The 23,444-nt window shown below is 35.6% G+C and overlaps 4 protein-coding genes across 4 annotated transcripts; 2 read left to right on the plus strand and 2 right to left on the minus strand.

The window, feature by feature from the left end:
- Window positions 1-129: 129 nt before the first annotated feature.
- On the minus strand, window positions 130-1,511 carry LOC124533663. The gene has a single exon (XM_047109082.1). The coding sequence runs from the start codon at window positions 1,344-1,346 to the stop codon at window positions 669-671; it is 678 nt and encodes a 225-aa protein (XP_046965038.1). The 5' UTR covers window positions 1,347-1,511; the 3' UTR covers window positions 130-668.
- Window positions 1,512-1,759: 248 nt separating this feature from the next.
- LOC124533662 (GTP-binding protein 1) lies at window positions 1,760-12,482 on the plus strand. The gene is made up of 13 exons (XM_047109080.1): window positions 1,760-2,241; window positions 2,692-2,803; window positions 3,895-4,069; window positions 4,324-4,502; window positions 4,962-5,125; window positions 5,659-5,781; window positions 6,059-6,174; window positions 6,512-6,656; window positions 7,561-7,743; window positions 8,892-9,027; window positions 9,399-9,532; window positions 10,044-10,196; window positions 10,829-12,482. Exons 1-13 carry the CDS (start codon window positions 2,146-2,148, stop codon window positions 10,949-10,951), a joined length of 1,839 nt encoding a protein of 612 aa, XP_046965036.1. The 5' UTR covers window positions 1,760-2,145; the 3' UTR covers window positions 10,952-12,482.
- Window positions 12,474-13,609, minus strand: LOC124533664 (mediator of RNA polymerase II transcription subunit 9). The gene is made up of 3 exons (XM_047109083.1): window positions 13,362-13,609; window positions 13,166-13,271; window positions 12,474-13,007 (listed from the first exon to the last, which is right to left on the minus strand). The coding sequence occupies exons 1-3, from the start codon at window positions 13,463-13,465 to the stop codon at window positions 12,867-12,869; spliced, it is 351 nt and encodes a 116-aa protein (XP_046965039.1). The 5' UTR covers window positions 13,466-13,609; the 3' UTR covers window positions 12,474-12,866.
- A 377-nt stretch (window positions 13,610-13,986) lies between these two features.
- LOC124533462 (ATP-dependent RNA helicase DHX8) lies at window positions 13,987-22,666 on the plus strand. Its single transcript, XM_047108750.1, has 13 exons — window positions 13,987-14,188; window positions 14,388-15,250; window positions 15,508-15,669; window positions 16,020-16,124; window positions 16,440-16,586; window positions 16,730-17,242; window positions 17,322-17,569; window positions 19,069-19,735; window positions 20,117-20,257; window positions 20,684-20,836; window positions 21,059-21,384; window positions 21,504-21,683; window positions 22,404-22,666. The coding sequence occupies exons 1-13, from the start codon at window positions 14,095-14,097 to the stop codon at window positions 22,624-22,626; spliced, it is 3,822 nt and encodes a 1,273-aa protein (XP_046964706.1). The 5' UTR covers window positions 13,987-14,094; the 3' UTR covers window positions 22,627-22,666.
- The last annotated feature ends 778 nt before the right edge of the window (window positions 22,667-23,444 follow it).

The raw sequence follows: 23,444 nt of genomic DNA on the forward strand, positions 1-23,444 counted from the left end.
AAGAATATATACTTTATAAATGGTATTTGTCATCATAGTCAATTTTCCAAAAACAAAGGGCTGTATACATAGTCATTAATTTTAATTTCATTTCACCCTCTTTTTAGAAAAAAATAAAAAGAACTTTAGTCCAGGCTAAAAAATGAATTTATTATACTGTAGCACACACTTGATTTATCAGCTGCATATAATATGTAAAAATGCAATTATCATATAGATAAAAGTTACCAGATGCTAAAATCTCTAAAAATATATTTTACAAATTATTTCTCATTAAATGATTTTATTAATTCAAATCACACTCAAAAATGTACTGTTAAATGACTAAAGATAAAATATTTTTACTTCTCATTATTATGATTTTCTTTCTGCTGCCCAAGTCTATTTCTTTATTTACAATGGTTAAATACAAAAATCCTGTCTGAACTCCATATTAAAAAATTAGTTTCCCTTAAATTAAGTTATTATAACAGATTAGTAAATTATTAAATCACTATATATTTGTTTTCCTTGGAAATATAATTATTTACATTTAAATTTTCTTTACAAAAAATAAATATGACAAATATATTGAATACTCTAAAAATAGCATTCTTTTAGCATACTATGAGCATAGGTATGTTTGCTCGGACAAGAACTTATGATGACCGACAACCTCTATCACAGTCTCAACTGTGGTGAGGCATTATATTATTTATTATATCATAATTTGAATTTGATGTTTCAAGACTATTACTGGGACTACCGCTAATAATTTTTTTCATAGCCTGTCTCCGTGCTGCATACGCAGACATTCTAGCTAGCCTTGCTTGTCTTTGCTCTGGGCTTTCACTCGCAAGTCTTTTAGCTGCATATGCTGACATGCGTGCCAAACGACGTGCTCGTTGCTCGCTAGTCTCCTGAGCAAGGCGCTTAGCTGCGTATTCGGACATACGTCGCAACCGAATAGCACGTTGATCAGGAGTTTCGTTTGCAAGTCTTTTAGCTGCATATGCTGACATTTTTGCAAGCCTTGATGCTCTTTCTTCTGGTGTCTCATTTTTGGGCCCAGAGCTTTTTCTCCTTGTCCTCCTTGCAGGGAGATCAATATTAAGGGGATCCATTTCTTGTATCATAGATTCTGTTTCATTAATTTCTGGAGTGTTATTTTCAATACCAACGCCATCATTCTCTTTTTTTATTTCTCTAAAACCGAAATTGCTTTCGCCAATAGACATATTTGTAGTATTCATCGTAGTAACAATAGAATCTATAGGCTCAGATTTGATCGTAGAAATCCATTTATTGTTTGATTTGGCTATCACCATTTTCTTCCATGAACTATCAGATGCTCTTAGATCACCCATATTGATTATTTAATGATAAAGGTATCCACAAAACCATTGTTTTCGAAAAGAATGAACAAATGTGGTATTTCAAATGTAATTCCCCGTTATATATTTTGGGAAAATACAACAAATTATTTACTGAAAGTTCAATGTAAATATCATACTAATATAGATTATATTGAAATTTTCAAAGTTTCAAATAAAATAAATTATTTACACAGATGCGGAATTCATTATGAGTTTATATAATATTGTAATATGTAAAATTTAGAAATAAAACCAATGATATATATAAAAATGAAAATGAACACATTATTGAAATAACAGTTATTTTAATTATTTAATATCATTATCTTGGTGATTGTTAAACAGACATAACAGATTAGTATGAAGTATCCGACCTTTGCTACTAAATTACCTACAACTAAACGAAAGCGGCAATACTGGCGACGGCGCCTGAGCTGAGTTGTCAAAAAGTTGGCATTTCTTCCATCTGTTTTATTTTGCTGAAATCTATTTCTATACACTATAGAACGAGAAAGTAAATGATTTGATTTGTGCTGTAATATTTGTGTTTTTAATTACTTACGAAGACTTAATTTTAGTGACAATCTTATTGGAAATCATTAAAAAATATTAAATGAGAACTTAATTTTGCGCGATGTAAAAATTGTCTATTTCAAGTTATTATTTAAGTTGAGATATAAGAAACTATCGTTTGGGTAACAATAAAACTGTAATTGTGATTGTTATGTTAATGGTGACATAATGGTGTAATCGTTATTGGTATATTGTGAATTTGTTTAAAAATATAATAATGGACAACAACATGGATTCTCCGACGGCTGAAAGTCCTCTGCCAGAACTTGAAGTTCACGACTGTGATACTGACTATTCAAGTATTCGAGGAAAGGTAACATTGCGTAGATGAAGCAGTATCAGATATTTTGTTGAAAACAATTACGCGCCAATAAATAACACAATAGTCGTAGTATTTTTATTAAAATTAAATTTGAAAGGAAGTAATGAAGAAAGAACTTACATTTTCATAACATAACATATAATGAATATATATAAAATACATACACACATTTATAACAATTTCGCCATAACAAATGATGTTTATTTGTTGCATCATGTTTGGTTTATGGTCAGTCAACCCTAGCATCCCCATTATGAATGAAATTTGTAAACAAATGATGAAATACTTTACTAAAGCCAGAACAATGATTATTAATTTAAATTAAATCATTAATTATGCTTCACCTCCATTTAATGTATAAATAAATAAAATCTTAATATATGTCTTAGTATTTAATTAAATTTTCATTTAGCATACTTGAATAATATGTATATATTTTAGATGATACTTGTAAGTCCAACAGCTGATGAGTATGATCTGCTACGCAAACATTTATTAGAGAGGCTAGACACGGGAAATGGTGAAATAATATATGACATTGGCCACGGAGAGGGTGAGTCATAAATTGTATAATTTTGTATTTTGTTGACAAATTAAGTACAAATTAAAAATGAATTGATTTACAAAAATGCACTAGGCGCATAATATTTCAGCTGTCTAGGATGGTGATGTAAGGATTACTTTATATTTCATAAGGCACCAATGTCTGTTGATGGTTGTGATCTTGACCTCTTTCCATTAGGTGGAACATATGAATCTTTGCCAACCTGTATACAGAAAAAATATTTTTTTTGTATATCAAAATATAATTCTTCTTTTTAATTTAATTAATAAAAAAGTACCTACTGTACATACATAACACAATATCTATTATCAACAAAATCACTCCATAATATGTATGATTGCAACAATCATATGCATCATTGATATGATTTCATAATATGTGATAAGTTTTGTATTTCAACACATCACTTTTCACATAATATTTTGTTAGTATATTTGGTGAGAAGGCAATAGTTTATATGTATTCTCGACCCTTAAATAGTAACTGTTGGTTCATAGTTGTAATTATTTCTTTATATTGCATCACCTCTTTATTTATTTACTTAAAACTTATGTATTAGTTGCATAAATTTTGAATATTATTAAATGAACTTATTCTTACTCGAAATTTAAATTTTATATGGAATATTTAATTGAAATACATATACAGTTTTAATATTTAATATGCAAAATTTTAATATATTGTGCTGTATACACAATATTCATTTTTGTTACAAGATTTTATAGTTAATTTATTATATTCCACTTGAGGTTCATACACAACATTTGTACTTATTAATGTTTGCTTTTTATGAATCACAATAAAATACTTTTTTTTAAAGATGGTAAATGGTTTTTTTAATTTGAGTCAAATACATAATTATATTTCTACACATAATGAAATGTGATTACACAATAGTCATTAGCTGTCTGATGTTGCAACAATCTACTTTCTTGCATTGTCTTATCAGTTCTTAGAACTCATATAATATGAGCGAGAATAATTCAATGAGTATGGTAGTAACGATTTTAAAATAACATTTATGAGAAAGGGAATATAAGTTTAATTTTACTTTAAATTAATTGAGTTTCCATTGTTAGATGGTCGGGGGTTAACGGAGGATGAATACAGCGCGTCAGTGGCGACGCTACAGTCCCTGGTGAGCGGGGAGCGCATATCGTGCGTCGAGCTTCGGCGCTGGGAGTGCGGCACCGGCCTCACTGGCCAGTATCTGTTACGCACAGAAGTAGACCATAATGATTTCATGGAAATAAGGTCTATATTTATATACCTTTTTATGTATATCTATTTATCTTTTTAGATTCTCCAGATCAAAACATTGACTAATTGCTCATTTAGTTGTTAATTACACTAAATACAATATAGTATACAAGCATCTTATCTAATTTATTACTGAAAAAAAAAAACATATCAAGGAGATTTTAATTGCTTTAAAATTACAATTTGTTCTCGCGTCGGTTTCGTTTTTTTTTTTTTGAAATGTTTCAATGCTTGTTGCTTGTCTTCAGGGTCGCGGTGGTTGGCAATGTAGATGCCGGTAAGTCCACCCTGCTGGGAGTGCTGACGCACGGCGAACTTGACAATGGACGAGGCTACGCTCGACAGAGGCTGTTCAGACACAAGCACGAGGCTGAGAGCGGGAGGACCAGTTCCGTCGGGAATGACATATTAGGGTTCGACAGCCTAGGTAATCGTCAAGGTTTTAATGAATGTGTATACTACATATCCTCCTACTTCCGCATAAAAATATACTAATACTAATTTAATTGTAGGATAGATATTAATTATTTTCTCAATTTTTTTTTACAAAATTGCTTTGTATTATCCAGCCGCGATGTCCTAGTCGTTAGAAAGGTGCATGTTAACCGACGATAGCAGGTTCAAACCCGAACAAGCACCACTGAATTTTTATATGCTTAATAAGCTTTTATTACAAAAACACACGTATTGGAGCAGCATGATGGAATCAGCTCAAAACTTTTGGGTTTTAAGCCACTCAGGTCAGCCCAGCATCGATACATTTACAACCAGTAAAATAAATATATAAACTCAGCGATTTTATTATTGTAATAAATAAAAAATAATAGTCTATTAAGTGTATTATATTTGCAACTATTACTCATAATTTAACACATTTCCACTGCAGGTAATGTGGTGAACAAGCCGGAGCACGGCGCGCTGGACTGGGTGAAGATCTGCGAGAAGTCGTCCAAGGTCATCACGTTCATCGACCTGGCGGGCCACGAGCGCTACCTCAAGACCACCGTGTTCGGCATGACGGGCCACGCGCCAGACTTCGGCATGCTCATGGTATGGAGGCTTACCAGCACTAGCTGCTGTATAAAGCAATAATGCTTTAAAATAATTATTATTAGTAAAAAAAGACATTATAAGTCGATTGATTGCATAATTCTTATACTTCTAGTCGAGCTTACTTTTAAACACTGTTACTTTAAACTTTTCATAAAGTATTATTTGTGAAATACAAAATAAAAGACATTATAAAAGTCGATTGATTGCATACTTCTTATACTTCTAGTCGAGCTTACTTTTAAACAGTGACACTTTAAACTTTTTATAAAAAATATTATTTGTGAAATACATATATGTATACATACATATATGTATTTCACAAATAATATTTTTAGCATAATTCTGTGTAATTTGTTAACTTAGCAGACATTATTAATAGGGGTAATTTAACCCTAAGAAACAATAACGTCCGCGACTGCCATCACCGTAGTCCTTGCATTGACAAATGACAATTTACATCTAAATTTCACTCGTTATCCAGCTCCCCCCAGCAAATGTGTATTATTAAATGTGTGTGTGTGTGTGCGCAGATCGGCGCGAACGCCGGCATCGTGGGCATGACGAAGGAGCACCTGGGACTGGCGCTGGCGCTGGCCGTGCCCGTGTTCGTGGTCGTCACCAAGATCGACATGTGCCCCCCCAACGTGCTACAGGTACCTTGTGCTCCCTGCACAAATTTGACCTTCATAGCTATAATATAAGGCAATATCGGGTTATTCTTAATATATCTATATCTTGTAGTCGTACTATATTATATTTTCTAAGTATAATGAATACCTATTAATTATACAAAATGAAGAAAAATTTAATATATTCTATTACAGATTCATCCAAAATATTTTTTAATGATTTCATAAATAAACTATGGACAAATAAAATGTAATTGTAGTCATTGTTATAATAATAACATGAGTGTATTTTATATTTCAGGATAATCTCAAACTACTGATCAGGATTCTGAAGTCTTCCGGATGTCGCAAGGTGCCGGTGATGGTGAAGACGAGAGATGACGTCATCGTCAGTGCAACGAATTTTGTGTCTCAAAGGTGAACTTTCGTAGTATTCTTTGATATTAAACATGTCTCCATAGCAGGTGTATTATCAATACTTATCATACAAGACGTTATATACCATTTCAACTAAAATTCAGCAAACTATTGTTTGTTTTGTAAAATATAAATAGCCTTTGCTGGCCCAAAACAATATATATTTTGAAACAAAAGAATCTTGAATCTTGTTTTGCTCGCTATGAGCCCATTGAAAGACGGGCCTCAATGGCAGTGATTACTTTGGAACAGCTATGCCACTATTTTTCAGAAGGTTTTTAAGGAACCAATAATTTTTTGTATTAATTTTTTTTTAAGTACTAATCACTCATTTCAGACTGTGTCCCATCTTCCAAGTGTCCAATGTGACTGGAGAAAATCTGGAGATGCTGACGATGTTCCTGAACCTGCTGAAGACGCGGATGCCCTCCCAGGACGACAAGCCCGCCGAGTTTCAGATCGACGACACGTACTCCGTTCCCGTGAGTACACTCACACACACGAAAGATACCCTAAAATGTTGACATACTATATAGGATTTTAAATTAACATAGTTATTTTTATTTGACGACCTCCATGGTCGAGTGGTGTGTACACCGGTTTTCATGGGTACGCCACTCTGAGGTCCCGGGTTCGATTTCCGGCCGAGTCGATGTAGATTACCATTAGTTTTCTATGTTGTCTTGGGTCTGGGTGTTTGTGGTACCGTCGTTACTTCTGATTTCCATAACACAAGTGCTGCAGCTATTTACATTGGGATCAGAGTGATGTATGTGATGTTGTCTCATATTTATTTTATTTTATTATTAAAGTTATTAATTTCGGGATATTTACCATGTTTTTTTATTTTTGTTCGGTGGAGCTCGATATTTCGAGACTGTCTCGTGAACAAGACATTCGTAGACAATGTCGAAATATCGAGCTCCACCGAACAAAAATAAAAAAACATGGTAAATATCCCGAAATTAATAACTTTAATGTTGACATACTGTTGTGTATAGTACGACACAAATTAGATGTAGCATCGGAAAATGCAATGGAATGAAAATAAAACCGATTACTGCCGATAAACACAACCAATAGAAATAGCTCTCTATCGCGCCATTCGACGCTATTCGTCGCTATAGATTCACGCGTCAAAGAAAGCAAGTGCATATAAATCGACGCGTCAAATTGACGAATATATTAGGTCATATGATATTACAAGTTATTACGTTTGTAATAACTAAATACTAATAATAACGATCATATTCGCATGAGAAATAAATATTGATAATTTGGGATAGCGTACTTAATTCGGATGTGATCGGTTTTACGAATTTAGCCGATGAGACATCTAAGTTGTGTCGTACTATACGTTTGTATGAGTGTGGACGTGTGCGGCAGGGCGTCGGCACGGTGGTGTCGGGCACGACGCTGGCGGGGCTCATCCGGCTCAACGACACGCTGCTGCTGGGCCCCGACCCGCTGGGCCGCTTCACGCCCATCACCGTCAAGAGCATCCACCGCAAGCGCATGAGCGTCGCCGAGGTGCGCGGCGGACAGACCGCCAGCTTCGCGCTCAAGAAGGTGGGCCGGCTAGTTTTTATTATTCTTAAACCATCTTTCCACCAACCCGCATTGGAACAGCAGTTCGCTACCTGTTATAGACGTAATAAAAGGATATATTTAATAAGTTATAATTTGATCCTAAATTGTCAAGATATAAGCCAGTCAATTAAAAGAGATTAAAGAATCGAGATGGCCCAGTGGTTAGAACGCGTGCATCTTAACCGATGATTGCGAGTTCAAACCCACTCAAGCACCACTATATATATGTGCTTAATTTGTCTTTATAATTCATCTCGTGTTCAACGGTGAAGGAAAACATCTTGAAGAAACCTGCATGTGACAAATTTTATAGAAATTCTGCCACACGTGAATTCCACCAACCCGCATTGGAACAGCATGGTGGGATATGTTCCAAATCTTCTCCTCAAAGGGAGAGGAGGCCTTTAGCCCAGCAGTGGGAATTTACAAGCTGTTGTTATTGTTGTGGTTGTAAACCATCTGTCTAATCAAGTAAACTGAATGCCGATTTACCAAACTTACTAAGATAAGTGCGTTATAAATAAATTTATCATCTACTACATTTGATTCTAGTTTGAAGATTTAAGATAAAAATATATTTACAACGAGTTATTAATCGAACTCACAATACACATAGCATTGCTTACTCAAATAACATATCCTTTTTGATATGATATTTTAGTGAGCATTTCTTTTTTTTTTTCGGCAAAAATAATTTTTTTCTGAAATAAACGAGTCGCTCTTGCTTACTTACATCTTTGAAATCGCTAGATATTCACATTTTTTATTACCCTTTTGGACATATAAGTTGGGATTAGAACCCGCACCCTTCCAGTGTAATTCAGGAGAGCTCTCTATTAGACCATTGATGCTTATGAGGTGTTCACCGAAATTGTTCTCCTGTTTTGGAGAAGGATATTTATCGTCTTCGAGATTAAATAACTTGAAATATGTATCAATTATGTTTTTTATATTTTTTTTACAAAAAGATATATTTTATCTATTAAAAAAAAATGACTAATATTTTATATGATTCCGTTTTATTATCTTATTATAACAACAAAATAGACACAATGAGATAAATAGTTTGTTATTTTAATTTAAATATTTAAATATTTTATTATTTAAAAATTATTTTATGTTTACAGATCAAGAGGTCTCAGATCCGCAAGGGTATGGTGATGGTGTCTCCGGCTCTCAACCCGCAGGCTTGCTGGCAGTTTGAGGGAGAGATCCTGGTGTTACACCACCCTACCACTATCTCCTCGCGATACCAGGCCATGGGTCAGTATTGTGTTCTTAATATAATAAAAATATTTTAAGATCAGTTGGTTCATAAAAATATTTGTATTATTTTATTATTGTTAATATTTCACTCTCTCTTAAGCTTTGAGCGTATCAGCAGGGTCAGGGCAGGGTCATTTTACATGAGCTATTACACAAATTTATTGTCATTATTAATGGTTGTAAATATGGTATTGTTACAAAGACTACCATAAATAAAATACCCTATATTAGATGTAATTTATAACAATATTCATATATATAAAATCATATAATTTAAAAAGAAACTTATGGTAAGTACAGCAATGGTCAAGTGAATGAATTAAAATAATATTTCTTATTTTAATTTTAAACCCCTACTTAACTCGCAGTGCACTGCGGCAGCATCCGGCAGACGGCATCTATCCTGTCCATGTCGCGGGAGTGCCTGCGCACGGGAGACAAGGCGCTCGTGCGCTTCCGCTTCATCAAGCACCCCGAGTATCTCAAGTGTGGCCAGCGCATGGTAACGTCCGATTTCGACACTTGTAGCTATTTGGACTTAACATTAAAGTGCAATTATGATATCCACTCGTTCGGAGTTCACATACGACTTTTTATGGTATAGGTTGGTGGACGAGCAGATGGGCCACCTGATGGTAAGTGGTCACCATCACCCATAGACAATGATGCTGTAAGAAATATTAACTATTCCATACATCATCAATGTGCCACCAACTTTGGGAACTAAGATGTTATGTCCTCTGTGCCTGCAGTTACACTGGCTCACTCACCCTTCAAACCGGAACACAACAATACTGAGTACTGTTATTTGGCGGTAGAATAACTGATGAGTGGGTGGTACCTACCCAGACGGGCTTGCACAAAGCCCTACCACCAAGAAAACGACAGTAATTAATAAAGACTAGATGTCACCCTCGAGGTGTAAATGTGCCATAGCATGGGTGCATTCGTCACTGCTCGAATAGCTCGCTACCCTGATAGTGGACTCTAGTACTACTCTCGTGTCTCGCCAGGTGTTCCGCGAGGGCCGCACCAAGGCGGTGGGCAACGTGCTGCGGCCCGAGCCCGCCGCCGCGCCGCGCGCGCCGCCCGTGCGCCCCGCCCGCGCCCCCCGCGCGCCCGCCGCGACCCCCGCCACGCCCGCGCACGCCACGCCGCCCCCCACGGTCGGTCGCTGTTGCTTGTAATCGAGATTAAGATACGGTGGCACTACTGGATAAGATACACGATTTTTTTTTTTATTAAATATTGACTCATTTTACTGAATTTATATTCTATAGCAAATAAAGTTTCCAAAACATTTTGTTAGGAATTTATCAAATTAGTAAAACTTTGTGACAAAAGTCTATGAATGGATCTTATTGTCTTAGATCTGTTATATTTCTAGGCTTTGTATAAGTATCATAGAACTCTTAGTTTTTAGTATTTAAAAAGTTAAACAAGTCTTATAAATTTCCTAGTCAAAACAAAACTGTTTTTAATAAGTGATCGAACATGCAAAAGAAAGTATGCAGATCATAATTGGTATACTTGACTTTACAAGTGGGCGTGTAATTGGACCAACCGTTGGCCCTTAATGTTGTCTTAAATTTTCGCAATTATTACACACTTAAATAAAACTAATTATAACGGATGAATCGCGTATATTAATTATTTTTAAACATCCCGACGTTTCGAGCACGTTATAATTAGTTTTATTTAAACGTTGGCCCTTATTTTTTTCGACGCAGTCTTACCCTTGACTGTCTGTCCTAGATATATAAATAATCAAAGAATCTCGATGTGGTTTACTGTGCAGACGCAGGAGAGCGACGTGACGGCGGTGGACTCCCCGTTCGAGGTGCAGGCGGACAAGCGCGCGCCGGCGCGGCGCCGCAAGCGCCACGACAAGCCCGCGCCGCCCGCGCTCGCCGCCAACTGAGACCCCCCCCCCCGCCTCACCCCGCCTCCCTCCACGACGTGCTCGCAGCTCTGAATCCTCTTACTGTCCGTGCGAACGGCACTCGAACTATTTTGTTCAATAATAAACTTAAACCTACATCGTCGCAATCGATGCCAAAAATTTCCGCTTTACGTCCGCTTTTTTGAGCAAGCATACCGACGACCATTTACGAGGATACTGCAGTGCAAATAAATTAGAAGACGGAGCTAAATTAATAAATTGCCTCACGAGTTTGACAGACAGCATTGCACAAGACTGTTCTTTTTCGCATATATTCGCATATGGCAATAAATTGTTTTTATTTTATGGCAAGGTATTTCATGAAAAACTCATCTTAAAAGAGCTCAAACTTTACATATAAGTAAAATGTTTATCATTTGAGTTTAACTTAAAAATGACATTGATGACATGAAAATACTTGTGATGTCATATTTTTAGGTTAAAATAATAGTAAGTTTTATATAAATCTCATGTATTTTACCACTCAATTAATAATAAGAAACACCTGTGCGACCACGATAGGGCAGGATGTGGTGCGGTCTGCTTGCATCATGATCGATTAATCGTTTTTATGTCATTCGCTCAGTTGTGTCTATGAAATACAAGTCTTGAAGAACTATTTTGTCTTGAATTCATATATAAAAATATTTATCTACTTTTAAATATTCTATAGTGTTTACATACATTTTTAGAAAGTAACATAATTTTTTTATGGGTCAAAATTAGTAATAGTGCTTGCAATAGATATGTATAATAGGATCTACCGATTACCTTGTCAAATGCAAATGTGATTATGATTGAACACATGGCAAATATTTACAATACACTGAAAACAAACAAAACAATAAGCAATACTGTTAAAATAACCTGTCACAGAAATTTTTATTTTTTTATTATATTGTTAAAATTTAAAAGCAAAATTGTTACCTTTCTTCTTTTTGTTAATTTATATTGTCGCAGATTATATGCATTCATGGAATTTATGTTAAAAAGAATATATTTTTTATTTTATTATGTGTGAAAATGGCTTAATCATTTATTTGTAAATGAACCTATTCAAATTCATAGTGAAAAATTATTTAGTTACTAAAAATTTCAGTATCTTACACTTATCAGATTAATTGAGTGTGGACTAATCTATGTGATGAAGACAAATATTGGGCTAAGATATCTTTAAACATGTTTTTACTAAATTTTCTATAAATCAACAAAATATTTTGAATTAAAAATAGGCTATTTATATATACTACACTGGTCTCTTGAGATGCAGTGTATTCTTCGTATTGTGAACTTGCCTTGGAAGCAGGTTTATGATTTCTAAATTTATTATCTCTTTCCAGGTATGGGTCAAAAGTAATACCAATTGATCCATTAGTGTTGCTAGCTCTTTGCTTCATATCATAGAACTACAGTATTCACTATAAGTACCATTGTAATGTGATTTTTTTATAGTGTAAGTAAGAGGATATTTTTATTGATTTTGAAAAATAAAACTAGCTGGAAGTGTAAATGGTTTTTTATTACATAATTACAATGTATACTTCTAGCTTAGACTAGAAACACCAGATTCTACAAGGTAACAAATCTTCCTAAGCACATATTTCTCAAGTCTACAACCTGATATATGTTTTTGTGCTGTTTGTAGTGCTATTTTTTTAATTTCGTTTTGGCATCTTCTATACCTTCCTTTATGTTTTGACTAAATTTCCTAAAGAATGATACAAATCTATTAACTTGTTGAGGATCCATTGTAGACAGCTTTTCCTTCCCTCTGAAAAACACTGAGACAGCAAGCTGAGCTGCTCTTCTTACTGGATAGGAATCCGCAATCTTCTGAACAAGTTGTTCATTATTTGCTAAATATCTGAGTATTGTTCGTAAAGGCATTTTGGTATCATTTAAATGATGTTTCAAAAGAGCACATGTTACGATACTTTTGTAAGAGTTCTCTTTTCAGTCTCAGTTGAGTTCGAAGAATCTCAAACTGCTTTAATTGATCTTGTTTGTTATACTCAATTCCTGGGAGACGTCTTATCTGTAACATTATAAATGAACTTATTATAAATACCATATTTAATAAAACAAGTATTGATTCTATATTTTGTAACTAACTATGATGTATACCTAGCCTAAAAGATAAAATTATTAAAGCAGATATTTGTATGATAAGAAGATTGTATGAAGTAAGCAAACCTGTGAACGTGCAATATCAAACTTCTTCTGTAACTCTAGGACCTTTAAGCTGCAATCTTGAGATTCTCTGGCTTTAGCTGAGTTGTCGTGAAAGTCTCTTTCGACACTACGTAATAATAAAAAAATAGCATATTAAACAATTGTCAAATAAATGTGACAATAACTTATCTAAAAATAAAATCGTACAAAAATATACCTTCGTATGATTTCGTAAACAATCGGTAAAAAGTCTACGTCTACTTCTTGGACAGTTAACGGGCTAAAATTATTGGGATCGGAATGATCAGTGTTGTTTTCCATAATTATGCTTATAATAACTTATAAAATTCACTTGCCTAAAATATTGAAACGACTAAAAGTCATGGATTAGCTTAAAATTGGAATAATTTCACATGCTTGGACACATAACACATTACTCAGGAAAGAATTGTCAAAAGCAAAATAGCGATTAGCGACCCCAAATGTCAACTGACAAAATGTATTGTTGTTTCATATGTCATTGAGGAACACAGGTACAAATTATAATGAAATAAGCTGTACCCTCTTGGCAAAAATAAAAGCCAAAATGCAAAAAAAAAAAAACAAAAACAAGTAACTATATATTTAAAAGCTATGTTAAACTATGTTAAATATCTTTATGTAGTTTATGTTTCTTTGATATATCTCATTATTTTGATTTAAAAAGTTAATTTAATATATAATAAATAATGGATATTTCTAATTATAGACATTACTAACTTATGATATCTATAACTATTTTCTAACTTTCTATCGTAGAACTAAATCTGTTCATATACTTAATAATCTGTGTTTGTTTTAATCTGTCATTGTCAGTAAAGCAATGCTAAAGTTCTGTTTTTGTTAAAATTGTGACGAGCATGATTTTACAGCAACATTAAAGTTTAAATAAATTAATTTAAGAATAAGAAATGGATGAGGTTGCTAAGCTAGAACATCTCTCGCTTGTATCTAAAATATGTACAGAATTAGACAACCATTTAGGGCTAAACGATAAGGATTTAGGTACGTATTAGAGAACAACATAACATATTTCATGTATTATTTCATAATATTATATATCAGGTAGCAGGGGTTTAAGAAAACAATGTAACAGTGCATTATTTATTGGCGCTAATTATACTCTGGTTTATAGGTTTCCTAAATTTCTGCTACCGAACACGCAAGGCAATCCCAAATTTAACATAATTTTATTAATTTACAGCTGAATTTATCATAGACTTGGCAGACAAGAATCCCTACTTTGATGATTTTAAAAAAGCTCTAATAGAAAATGGGGCTGAATTTTCTGATTCCTTTATGACAAATTTACTTCGTATAATACAGCATATGAAACCAGTACCATGTGAAAAAGAAAAAAGTGATGACAAAGATAATAAATCAAATCCGCTAGCTAATAAGTTTCCTGGATTAGCTATTCCTAATGATAAGCCTCCAGTTTTTACCTCTGATGAAGAAAGTGATGATGATAAGAAAAATACAAGATTAACTTCTAAGGAAATATTTAAAGTTGAGTCAAAAGGAAAAGAATCTTCAAGTAAAGATGCAGTGGATGAAGCAATGGCAGCCTTGGAGGCACTGGCTCCTTCTAACAGTAACATCAAAAGTGATGACACGAAGAAAGAAAATATTAGAAAAAGGGAAAGAGAACACAGTAAAGATCGTAAGGATAGTCGTATCAAAAGGGATAGTTCAAGAGACAAGAAAAGTAGAAGAAGTGTAGAACGTCAAAGTCGTACAAGGGACAAAAGAAGCAGAAGCAGAGATAGGCGTAGTAGAAGTAGGGACAGACGTAGTAGAAGTAGAGACAGGCGCAGTAGGAGTAGAGACAGGCGTAGTAGGAGTAGAGGGAGAGATAGAAGACGAAGATCTAAGAGTCGCCAACGTCACAGATCTAGGTCAAGAGAGAGATATCGAAGATCAAGATCTAGGAATAGGAGGTCAAAATCCAGGTCCCAGTCTCGTGGTAGGGAAGACAGGAGCAGGTATAGAGATAGTGAATTTGTTAAAAAACCAAGGAAAAAGAGCCCTGATGTAGCTATGAGTGATGATCCTGAGCCGGGTAAAGTAAGTAGACTTATAGAATTTTTTTGTAAATATGTATAGTGCATGTATAATAATATAACTTAATATATTGCTTAAGTTGGCCATAATATAAGGTTACATCATGTTGGATATATTAATTAAAACTTAACAAATAAGTAGTATTACTTGTATCCATAATGATTTTGTTAAATAAAATTAAAAAACTCTTGCACCTTGAAAGCTACCTTTAGACTACCTGGTATATTTTTAAAAATATTACGTTATATTTCCTTTTTTAGATTTACGGTGGGAGAGTGGCAAATATTGTGCCTTTTGGATGTTTTATACAAATGGAAGGCTTACGTAAGAGGTGGGAAGGCCTTGTTCATATATCTCAGCTGAGAGCTGAAGGAAGAGTGACTAATGTTTCTGATGTGGTATCTAGAGGTGATAAAGTCAAGGTATGTTCATATTTATAGTTTAAAAAATATTATATTATTTGGATTGTATATTTTATATGTTATATTTAATCCTCATTGGTTGGCCTGTTTTGGTACTAACTTTTATCACAAACTTAATAGAAGATGAATAAAGTTTTACAAATTTAACAAAATGCAGTCATTGTATTATTTAAAAATAAATTTGAAGAGTGGTTTTCTCTGAATACAAAGAGAATAATTTATATTTTGCTGATTTTGTCCAATGTTTGATGATATAGGAGAAGTTATTGTTTCAATTATAATCAAACAAATAACTAAAATTCATTTTACAATAGGCTATTGAATACAAGGCTAAAACCAATTTGTTGCAGGTCAAGGTGTTGTCTGTGACAGGACAAAAAGTGTCACTTACTATGAAAGATGTTTGTCAAGAAACAGGAAAAGATTTGAATCCAGCATCTCATGCACACTTAGAGGTAAGAATCTCAATTGTTTTAGTACCATAGTAAAGTTGAAGTTAGTACCATGAGTTGGTTGACATTTTATGTTTTTTATTTTACTGAAAAAAATAATATTATTTTAGACATGGATAATTTTGAAGGTTACAGTTTAACTATCTCAAGTGATTTTTAAATTAGAACAGCATTTTAAGTTTTTAAAGAATAAGTATACAATTGCTGTTTGCTTGCTACCAAAGCTTTATTTAGTAACCCGGGAAAGTATTTGAGCCAGACAATGTTGGTTTACATTCTGAATGCATACTAAATGAATGTTTTTAAATTTTTGAACAGGCAGAGCGCGAAGGTCGCAACCCCGATAGACCTCCGCCGGCAGCCACGGTACTGGCGGGGCTACAAGGCGGTCTCGATCCAGATGAAGACTCGAGTCGTAAACGCGTCACTCGAATCTCTAGTCCAGAGCGCTGGGAGATAAAACAGGTAAAAAATTGGTGCTTTAAAATGACATTATCTCATACATAATGGCTTTGTAATCTCATTTTGCATTGCTCTGTATATTTACTTAAAATTGCTTAGAGTTATTAAAAAGTATTTTATGTAAAAGTTTTTTTATATATTTTTAGATGATATCATCAGGGGTCATCGATAAGAGTGAGTTGCCCGACTTCGACGAGGAGACAGGCCTACTACCAAAAGACGAAGATGGAGAGGCTGACATTGAAATAGAACTAGTCGAGGAGGAACCGCCCTTCCTCCAGGGCCACGGTCGAGCCTTACACGACCTATCGCCCGTTAGGATCGTGAAGAATCCAGACGGATCACTGGCACAAGCTGCCATGATGCAATCGGCCCTAGCCAAAGAGAGAAGAGAACAAAAGATGCTGCAAAGGGAACAGGAAATGGAAAGTTTACCGACCGGCCTCAACAAGAACTGGATCGATCCACTACCAGAGGCGGATGGCCGGGCCTTAGCTGCAAACATGAGGGGCACCGGCATCACCCCACAGGACCTCCCAGAATGGAAGAAGCACGTGATAGGCGGGAAGAAGTCGTCGTTCGGGAAGAAAACTAATCTATCCCTTCTCGAGCAGCGGCAGTCCCTGCCCATCTACAAGCTGAGGGACGAGCTGACTAAGGTAACTAGCTTACTTCTGAATCTATAACATTTTGGCCATAACTGCCAAGCAGAACACTAACGGTGGATCCGGTCCTTAGGCGATATCGGACAACCAGATCCTGATCGTGATCGGCGAGACGGGGTCGGGCAAGACGACGCAGATCACGCAGTACGTGTGCGAGTGCGGGCTGGCGGCGCGCGGGCGCGTGGCGTGCACGCAGCCGCGCCGCGTGGCCGCCATGTCCGTGGCCAAGCGCGTGGCCGAGGAGTTCGGCTGCCGCCTCGGACAGGAGGTCGGCTACACCATCCGCTTCGAGGACTGCACCTCGCCCGACACCGTCATTAAGTGAGTAGACCCACTATATTATTGGATGTTACAACAACAGCCTGTAAATTCCCACTGCTGGGCTAAAGGCCTCCTCTCCCTTTGAGGAGAAGGTTCGGAACATATTCCACCACGCTGTTCCAATGCGGGTTGGTGGAATACACATGTGGCAGAATTTCTATGAAATTTGTCACATGCAGGTTTCCTCACCATGTTTTCCTTCACCGCAGAGCACGAGATGAATTATAAAGACAAATTAAGCACATGAAACAGCGGTGCTTGCCTGGGTTTGAACCCGCAATCATCGGTTAAGATGCACACGTTCGAACCACTGGGCCATCTCGACTCACATTATATATTATATGTTACATTATACTTAAATCAAAGAACAGTACAGTAATGACAATGGGCGTTCACACGAGCATCAGTTCAATTCAAAAATTAAAAATCTTTCTTTAGCCCAGTCATTTAAGACAATTAATTCATTATAATTCCAAAAGTTTTCAAATTTTTATATAAGGTCGGGAATGGTATTAAAACAAACTATAAAATTTTGCAACCTGTTCTGCGTCCCGGAACATTGTTAAAAATGCAATAAATGATAATTTGCTCTGTTCTTGACACCAAAATTCCAAAAGTTCTGCAAAGTTGGAGTGGTGTTAAATATATTATTTTACATCACGTGTCAAATTTGCAACCAATTTAAGTGTACGGAACATTTTTTGTTATTAAAAATTAATGTTTTTCTTTATTAAACTGAAGGAAAACGTTCCAAAACTAACATTAATCCCAAAATTAAACAGTCCCCTCGATTTGCAAAACTTTTAAAATTTTCTTGAAGGTAAAAAAATGAAAAAATTACATTTTTGCAAATTGCTTAAAGTTCCAGATCACGTATGAGGTTGCAAATTTGTTAATGCATCAGAATAGATGTTTCCGAAGTTTGCAACCAAGTTTCAAAACTTTTGTAATTATTCCGAGACCACCTTACTCGAAAAAATGACCACGAATTAAAAATAATTATAAATAAACATGTTCCGGTCAACGAAAAAGGTTGCAAATTTATACAACCGTTCGGTATATTTTTCCGACATATGTGTCAAGTTTGCAGAACTTTTGGAACGTTATTATTCAGTTTAATTAAAAAAAACATTAATTTTCAATAACAAAAACTGTTCCGTACACTTAGATTGGTTGCAAATTTAATACGTGATATGAAATAGTATATCGAAAACTTCCCTAAGTTTGCAGAACTTTTGGAATTTTTTTCACGACCATACAGCCAAAATTAATTTAATTGCAATTTTAACAATGTTCCGGACTGCGGACAAGGTTGCAAAATGAGATTTATTGTCGTCCCAATGTACCATTCACTTGACCGAAGTTTGAAAACTTTTGGAATTATAGTTAAATTTTCGATTTTGAATGTCTATAATGACTGGACTACTTGTAGATATTTTGTTATTATTAAGTACTAAATTTATCTTACAATCGATCGTTTACACGTGATCTATTTGCAGATACATGACGGACGGCATGTTGCTCCGCGAGTGTCTGATGGACTTGGATCTGAAGAGCTACTCCGTCATCATGTTGGATGAGGCCCACGAGCGCACTATACACACGGACGTCCTCTTCGGTCTTCTGAAGCAAGCCGTGCAGAAGAGGCCCGAGCTGAAACTGATCGTGACGTCGGCCACCCTCGACGCCGTCAAGTTCTCGCAGTACTTCTTCGAGGCCCCCATTTTCACGATACCGGGACGAACTTTCCCCGTCGAGGTGTTGTACACGAAGGAGCCGGAGACGGACTACCTCGACGCGTCATTGATTACCGTCATGCAAATCCACTTGCGGGAACCGCCCGGTGATATACTGCTGTTCTTGACGGGTCAGGAGGAGATCGACACTGCCTGTGAAATATTATATGAGAGGATGAAGTCCTTGGGACCCGATGTGCCCGAGTTGATCATCCTGCCCGTATATTCGGCGTTGCCTTCGGAAATGCAGACAAGAATCTTCGAGCCGGCGCCGCCGGGGTCGAGGAAGGTGGTCATAGCCACGAACATAGCGGAGACTTCCCTGACTATTGATGGTATATATTACGTCGTAGACCCCGGCTTTGTTAAGCAGAAGGTGTACAATTCTAAGACTGGCATGGACTCGTTGGTCGTAACCCCGATATCTCAGGTATGCATTTTTATAATATTGTTGTAATTATCTAACATGATACATTTTGTACGTTATTTCGGTTTTGAAAAGGATGTACGCTTAAGCTTTCTTAATTATGAAACTAAATTGCAATAGCAATAGTTTCATTCTCTTCTAAGTACTCGAGATACTCCTGAAATATAAACTCGCCTTTGGCCATTAAAACTAATGAATGGAAATTATATCGAAGCAAAGACAAATATTCCAACTAAATATTTTTAAATTTATGAACATTTCTCATGTAAATATATTTATTTCATTATCAATATGTATCAAATTGATAACCAAAATAAAAAAACCTCTTACAAATATCTCTCTTAATGGTTTAATGGTGAAGTATTGTATCTGTATCGCTCGCAGGCGGCAGCCAAGCAGCGCGCCGGTCGTGCCGGCCGGACGGGACCCGGCAAGTGCTACCGACTGTACACCGAGCGCGCCTACCGCGACGAGATGCTGCCCACGCCGGTGCCAGAAATACAGCGCACCAACCTCGCCACCACGGTCAGTACATGCCTATTTGTTCAATTTCTGACATATACACATTTTTTTTATGGCATAGGTGGCAAACGAGCAGGAGGCTCACCTGATGGAAAGTGACTACCACCGCCCATGGACATCTGCAACACCAGTCGGCTTGGCCTTTCAAAAAGGAGTACGCTCTTTTCTTGAAGGTTCCCATGTCATATCGGTTCGGAAAAACCGCCGGCGAAAGCTGATTCCACAAAGTGGTTGTGCGAGGCAGAAAATGTCTGAGAAATCGTGCTGTTGTGGATTTTCGGACATCAAGGTGGTGCGGGTGAAATTTAGAATTTTGGCGAGATGTCCGAAGGTGAAATTCAGCAGCCGGGATTAATAAAACAATTCCTCGGAACATTCCCCGTACACATGTATAATAGTAACTAAAATATGTATTTTATATCATAACAGGTCCTGCAGCTGAAGACGATGGGCATTAACGATCTTCTGCATTTTGACTTCATGGACGCGCCGCCAGTGGAGTCGCTCATCATGGCGCTGGAGCAGCTGCACTCGCTCTCTGCCCTGGACTCCGAGGGGCTGCTCACGAGACTTGGCCGACGGGTAAGCTGGCACTTTTACTAAATTAAAAACATTTTACCAGATATTTAACTTCTTTCAAGCCATTTATCGTACACATTTTTCCTTTGTTATGTTGCCAAGCATCCAACTCGGTTTGGCCTGTTATAACATGTTTAGTGGTGTGTTGATTAGCGTGCCTTTCGTCTTAATATAAATAAAAGCATATTTTTATTATTACTTATTTTATTCATTTCTCTGTCACAGATGGCTGAATTCCCGCTGGAACCGAATCTTTCGAAAATCCTTATTATGTCGGTAGCGCTGCAGTGCTCTGATGAAATATTGACGATCGTATCCATGCTGAGCGTTCAAAACGTATTCTATCGACCTAAAGACAAACAAGCTCTGGCTGATCAGAAGAAAGCGAAGTTCAACCAGCCCGAAGGAGACCATCTGACTTTACTAGCTGTTTACAACAGTTGGAAGAATAACAAGTTTTCGAATGCGTGGTGCTATGAGAACTTCGTGCAGATCAGGACGTTGAAACGGGCTCAGGATGTCAGAAAACAACTGCTCGGTATCATGGATAGGTATGTGAAAATTACTGAAACATTTTATTTTGACTCTTGGACCAAATATCCGGTTTGTTCAGAGTCGGTATCATTATAATATCAACAATAATAATCAATGTATCTTTTCAATATTTTAGGCACAAACTAGATGTGGTATCAGCCGGCAAGAACACAGTAAGGATTCAGAAGACAATATGCTCTGGCTTCTTCCGAAATGCTGCAAAGAAAGATCCACAAGAAGGCTACCGGACTCTAGTGGACAGTCAAGTTGTGTACATTCATCCTTCAAGTGCTTTGTTTAATAGACAGCCTGAATGGTATGTACTTTTTATGCTTTATGTTAAAAGTAGAACAAATTTAATAATATATTAATATTAAATTGATCATACTTGTTTTCCAGTAAAAGACTCTTTCTTTTATAAAAATATGTATGCTGTATTTTCAAGCATTCGCGTTCAAGTATTACTTAACGCAATTTTTGAAGATTTTTTAGCCCCCGTCCTCCCCTTGTAACGCACTGTAACGTTTTTCTATACCCCCTTTCTAAACTTTACGTAACACACAAGTAACTATTTGTATTCTAAAATCGCAAAAACTTATGTTATAGTTACTATCTATGGTATAGTTTTAATTGACTTTGCGGTAATAATATTAAATTAATCAAGTCATTTTTAGTCCACAACACCTACCTATTTTCTTTACTTTTTAACAAATCGAAAATAACAACTATTCCAATAAAACAATCGAGGGATTCCCCGTAAGACGTAAAGGAAGAGTCAATTTGAGAGTTTTGATTCCCTATTTTTTTTAAATTGCGTTACGTAATACTTGATCGCCCCCTAAAATGCTTAAATGTTTTGATGTCCTTAAATATAAGTAGCGAGCTACAGTGCCTTGCTACCGTGCTTCATATAACGACAGACTTTTTGTGTTGAGAATTTGTGTATGATATTTATATTAAATGTATCAAATAATACTTGTTAATGATTTTTGAAATAAATATATAGTTATATAAAATAAAACTTCTTTATTTTTAGGGTCATCTACCATGAACTAGTACAGACCACCAAGGAATACATGCGTGAGGTGACTACAATCGACCCCAAATGGCTCGTGGAGTTTGCACCAGCCTTTTTCAAGTTTTCTGACCCGACGAAACTGTCTAAATTCAAGAAGAACCAGAGATTGGAACCCCTGTACAACAAATATGAAGAACCCAACGCTTGGAGAATATCAAGAGTTCGACGACGCAGAAATTAACTTAAGTTTATTGACGTTTTATGTCTTTTTAAGATTAAACATAATCTTAGAAATTTGTGCCTTTTATTTACATTTTTAATGTATTTTAATAAAAATAAAAGTCTGAACTTAATTTTATCTAAAATACTAAAGTTTATTATTTTAAGCATTACATGTAAATGTTGTTTATAGGAAAATTTCAATTTCAAAACAAAGTTTTTCAAAAGGCAATTAGTATAATTTGAAAACCATACAGGTTTACAAATTAAAATCATATGGTTGCTGACAAAGCATATCGGCCAATAATTTTTTTAATTATTTCTATTAATATCATCGCTTTTACCAGTCACATTAATAGAAATACTTAAATATAGCAGCATAACAACTAAGCACATGCAGTATTTGTAGCATTTCTGCCGAAATCGTTCTTTCGATGTACCTAATCAATATTTATTATTTTATATAACATGTAGGTCAACACTGGACGCCCAAATGGGCCATCTGATAGTATAGTTTCTATTTAGTTATCACCATATAATAAATATTGACGCCTTAAGAAATATGAACCATTCCTTAAATTACACCAACTTTCGGAAATAAGATATCATCTATTGCATTCACCTAGTGCATGTAGTTAGCCTGGCTATTTCCCCCATTCGACTGGAAAAGAACAATGATAAGTATTACTGATGGGCATGTTAATAATGAATGTATGGTACCAAACCAGATATATTAAGATATATAAGATTTTAACTTTAAATAGTAGACTGTTTCAAAAGCTTTAATATTAAATGGCATTGATCCCTTCTTTGGCAACACCATTGATATCAACATAAGAT

Source organism: Vanessa cardui, chromosome 11 (genome assembly GCF_905220365.1).
Source record: "Vanessa cardui chromosome 11, ilVanCard2.1, whole genome shotgun sequence".
In the NCBI taxonomy this organism is placed as follows: domain Eukaryota; kingdom Metazoa; phylum Arthropoda; class Insecta; order Lepidoptera; family Nymphalidae; genus Vanessa; species Vanessa cardui.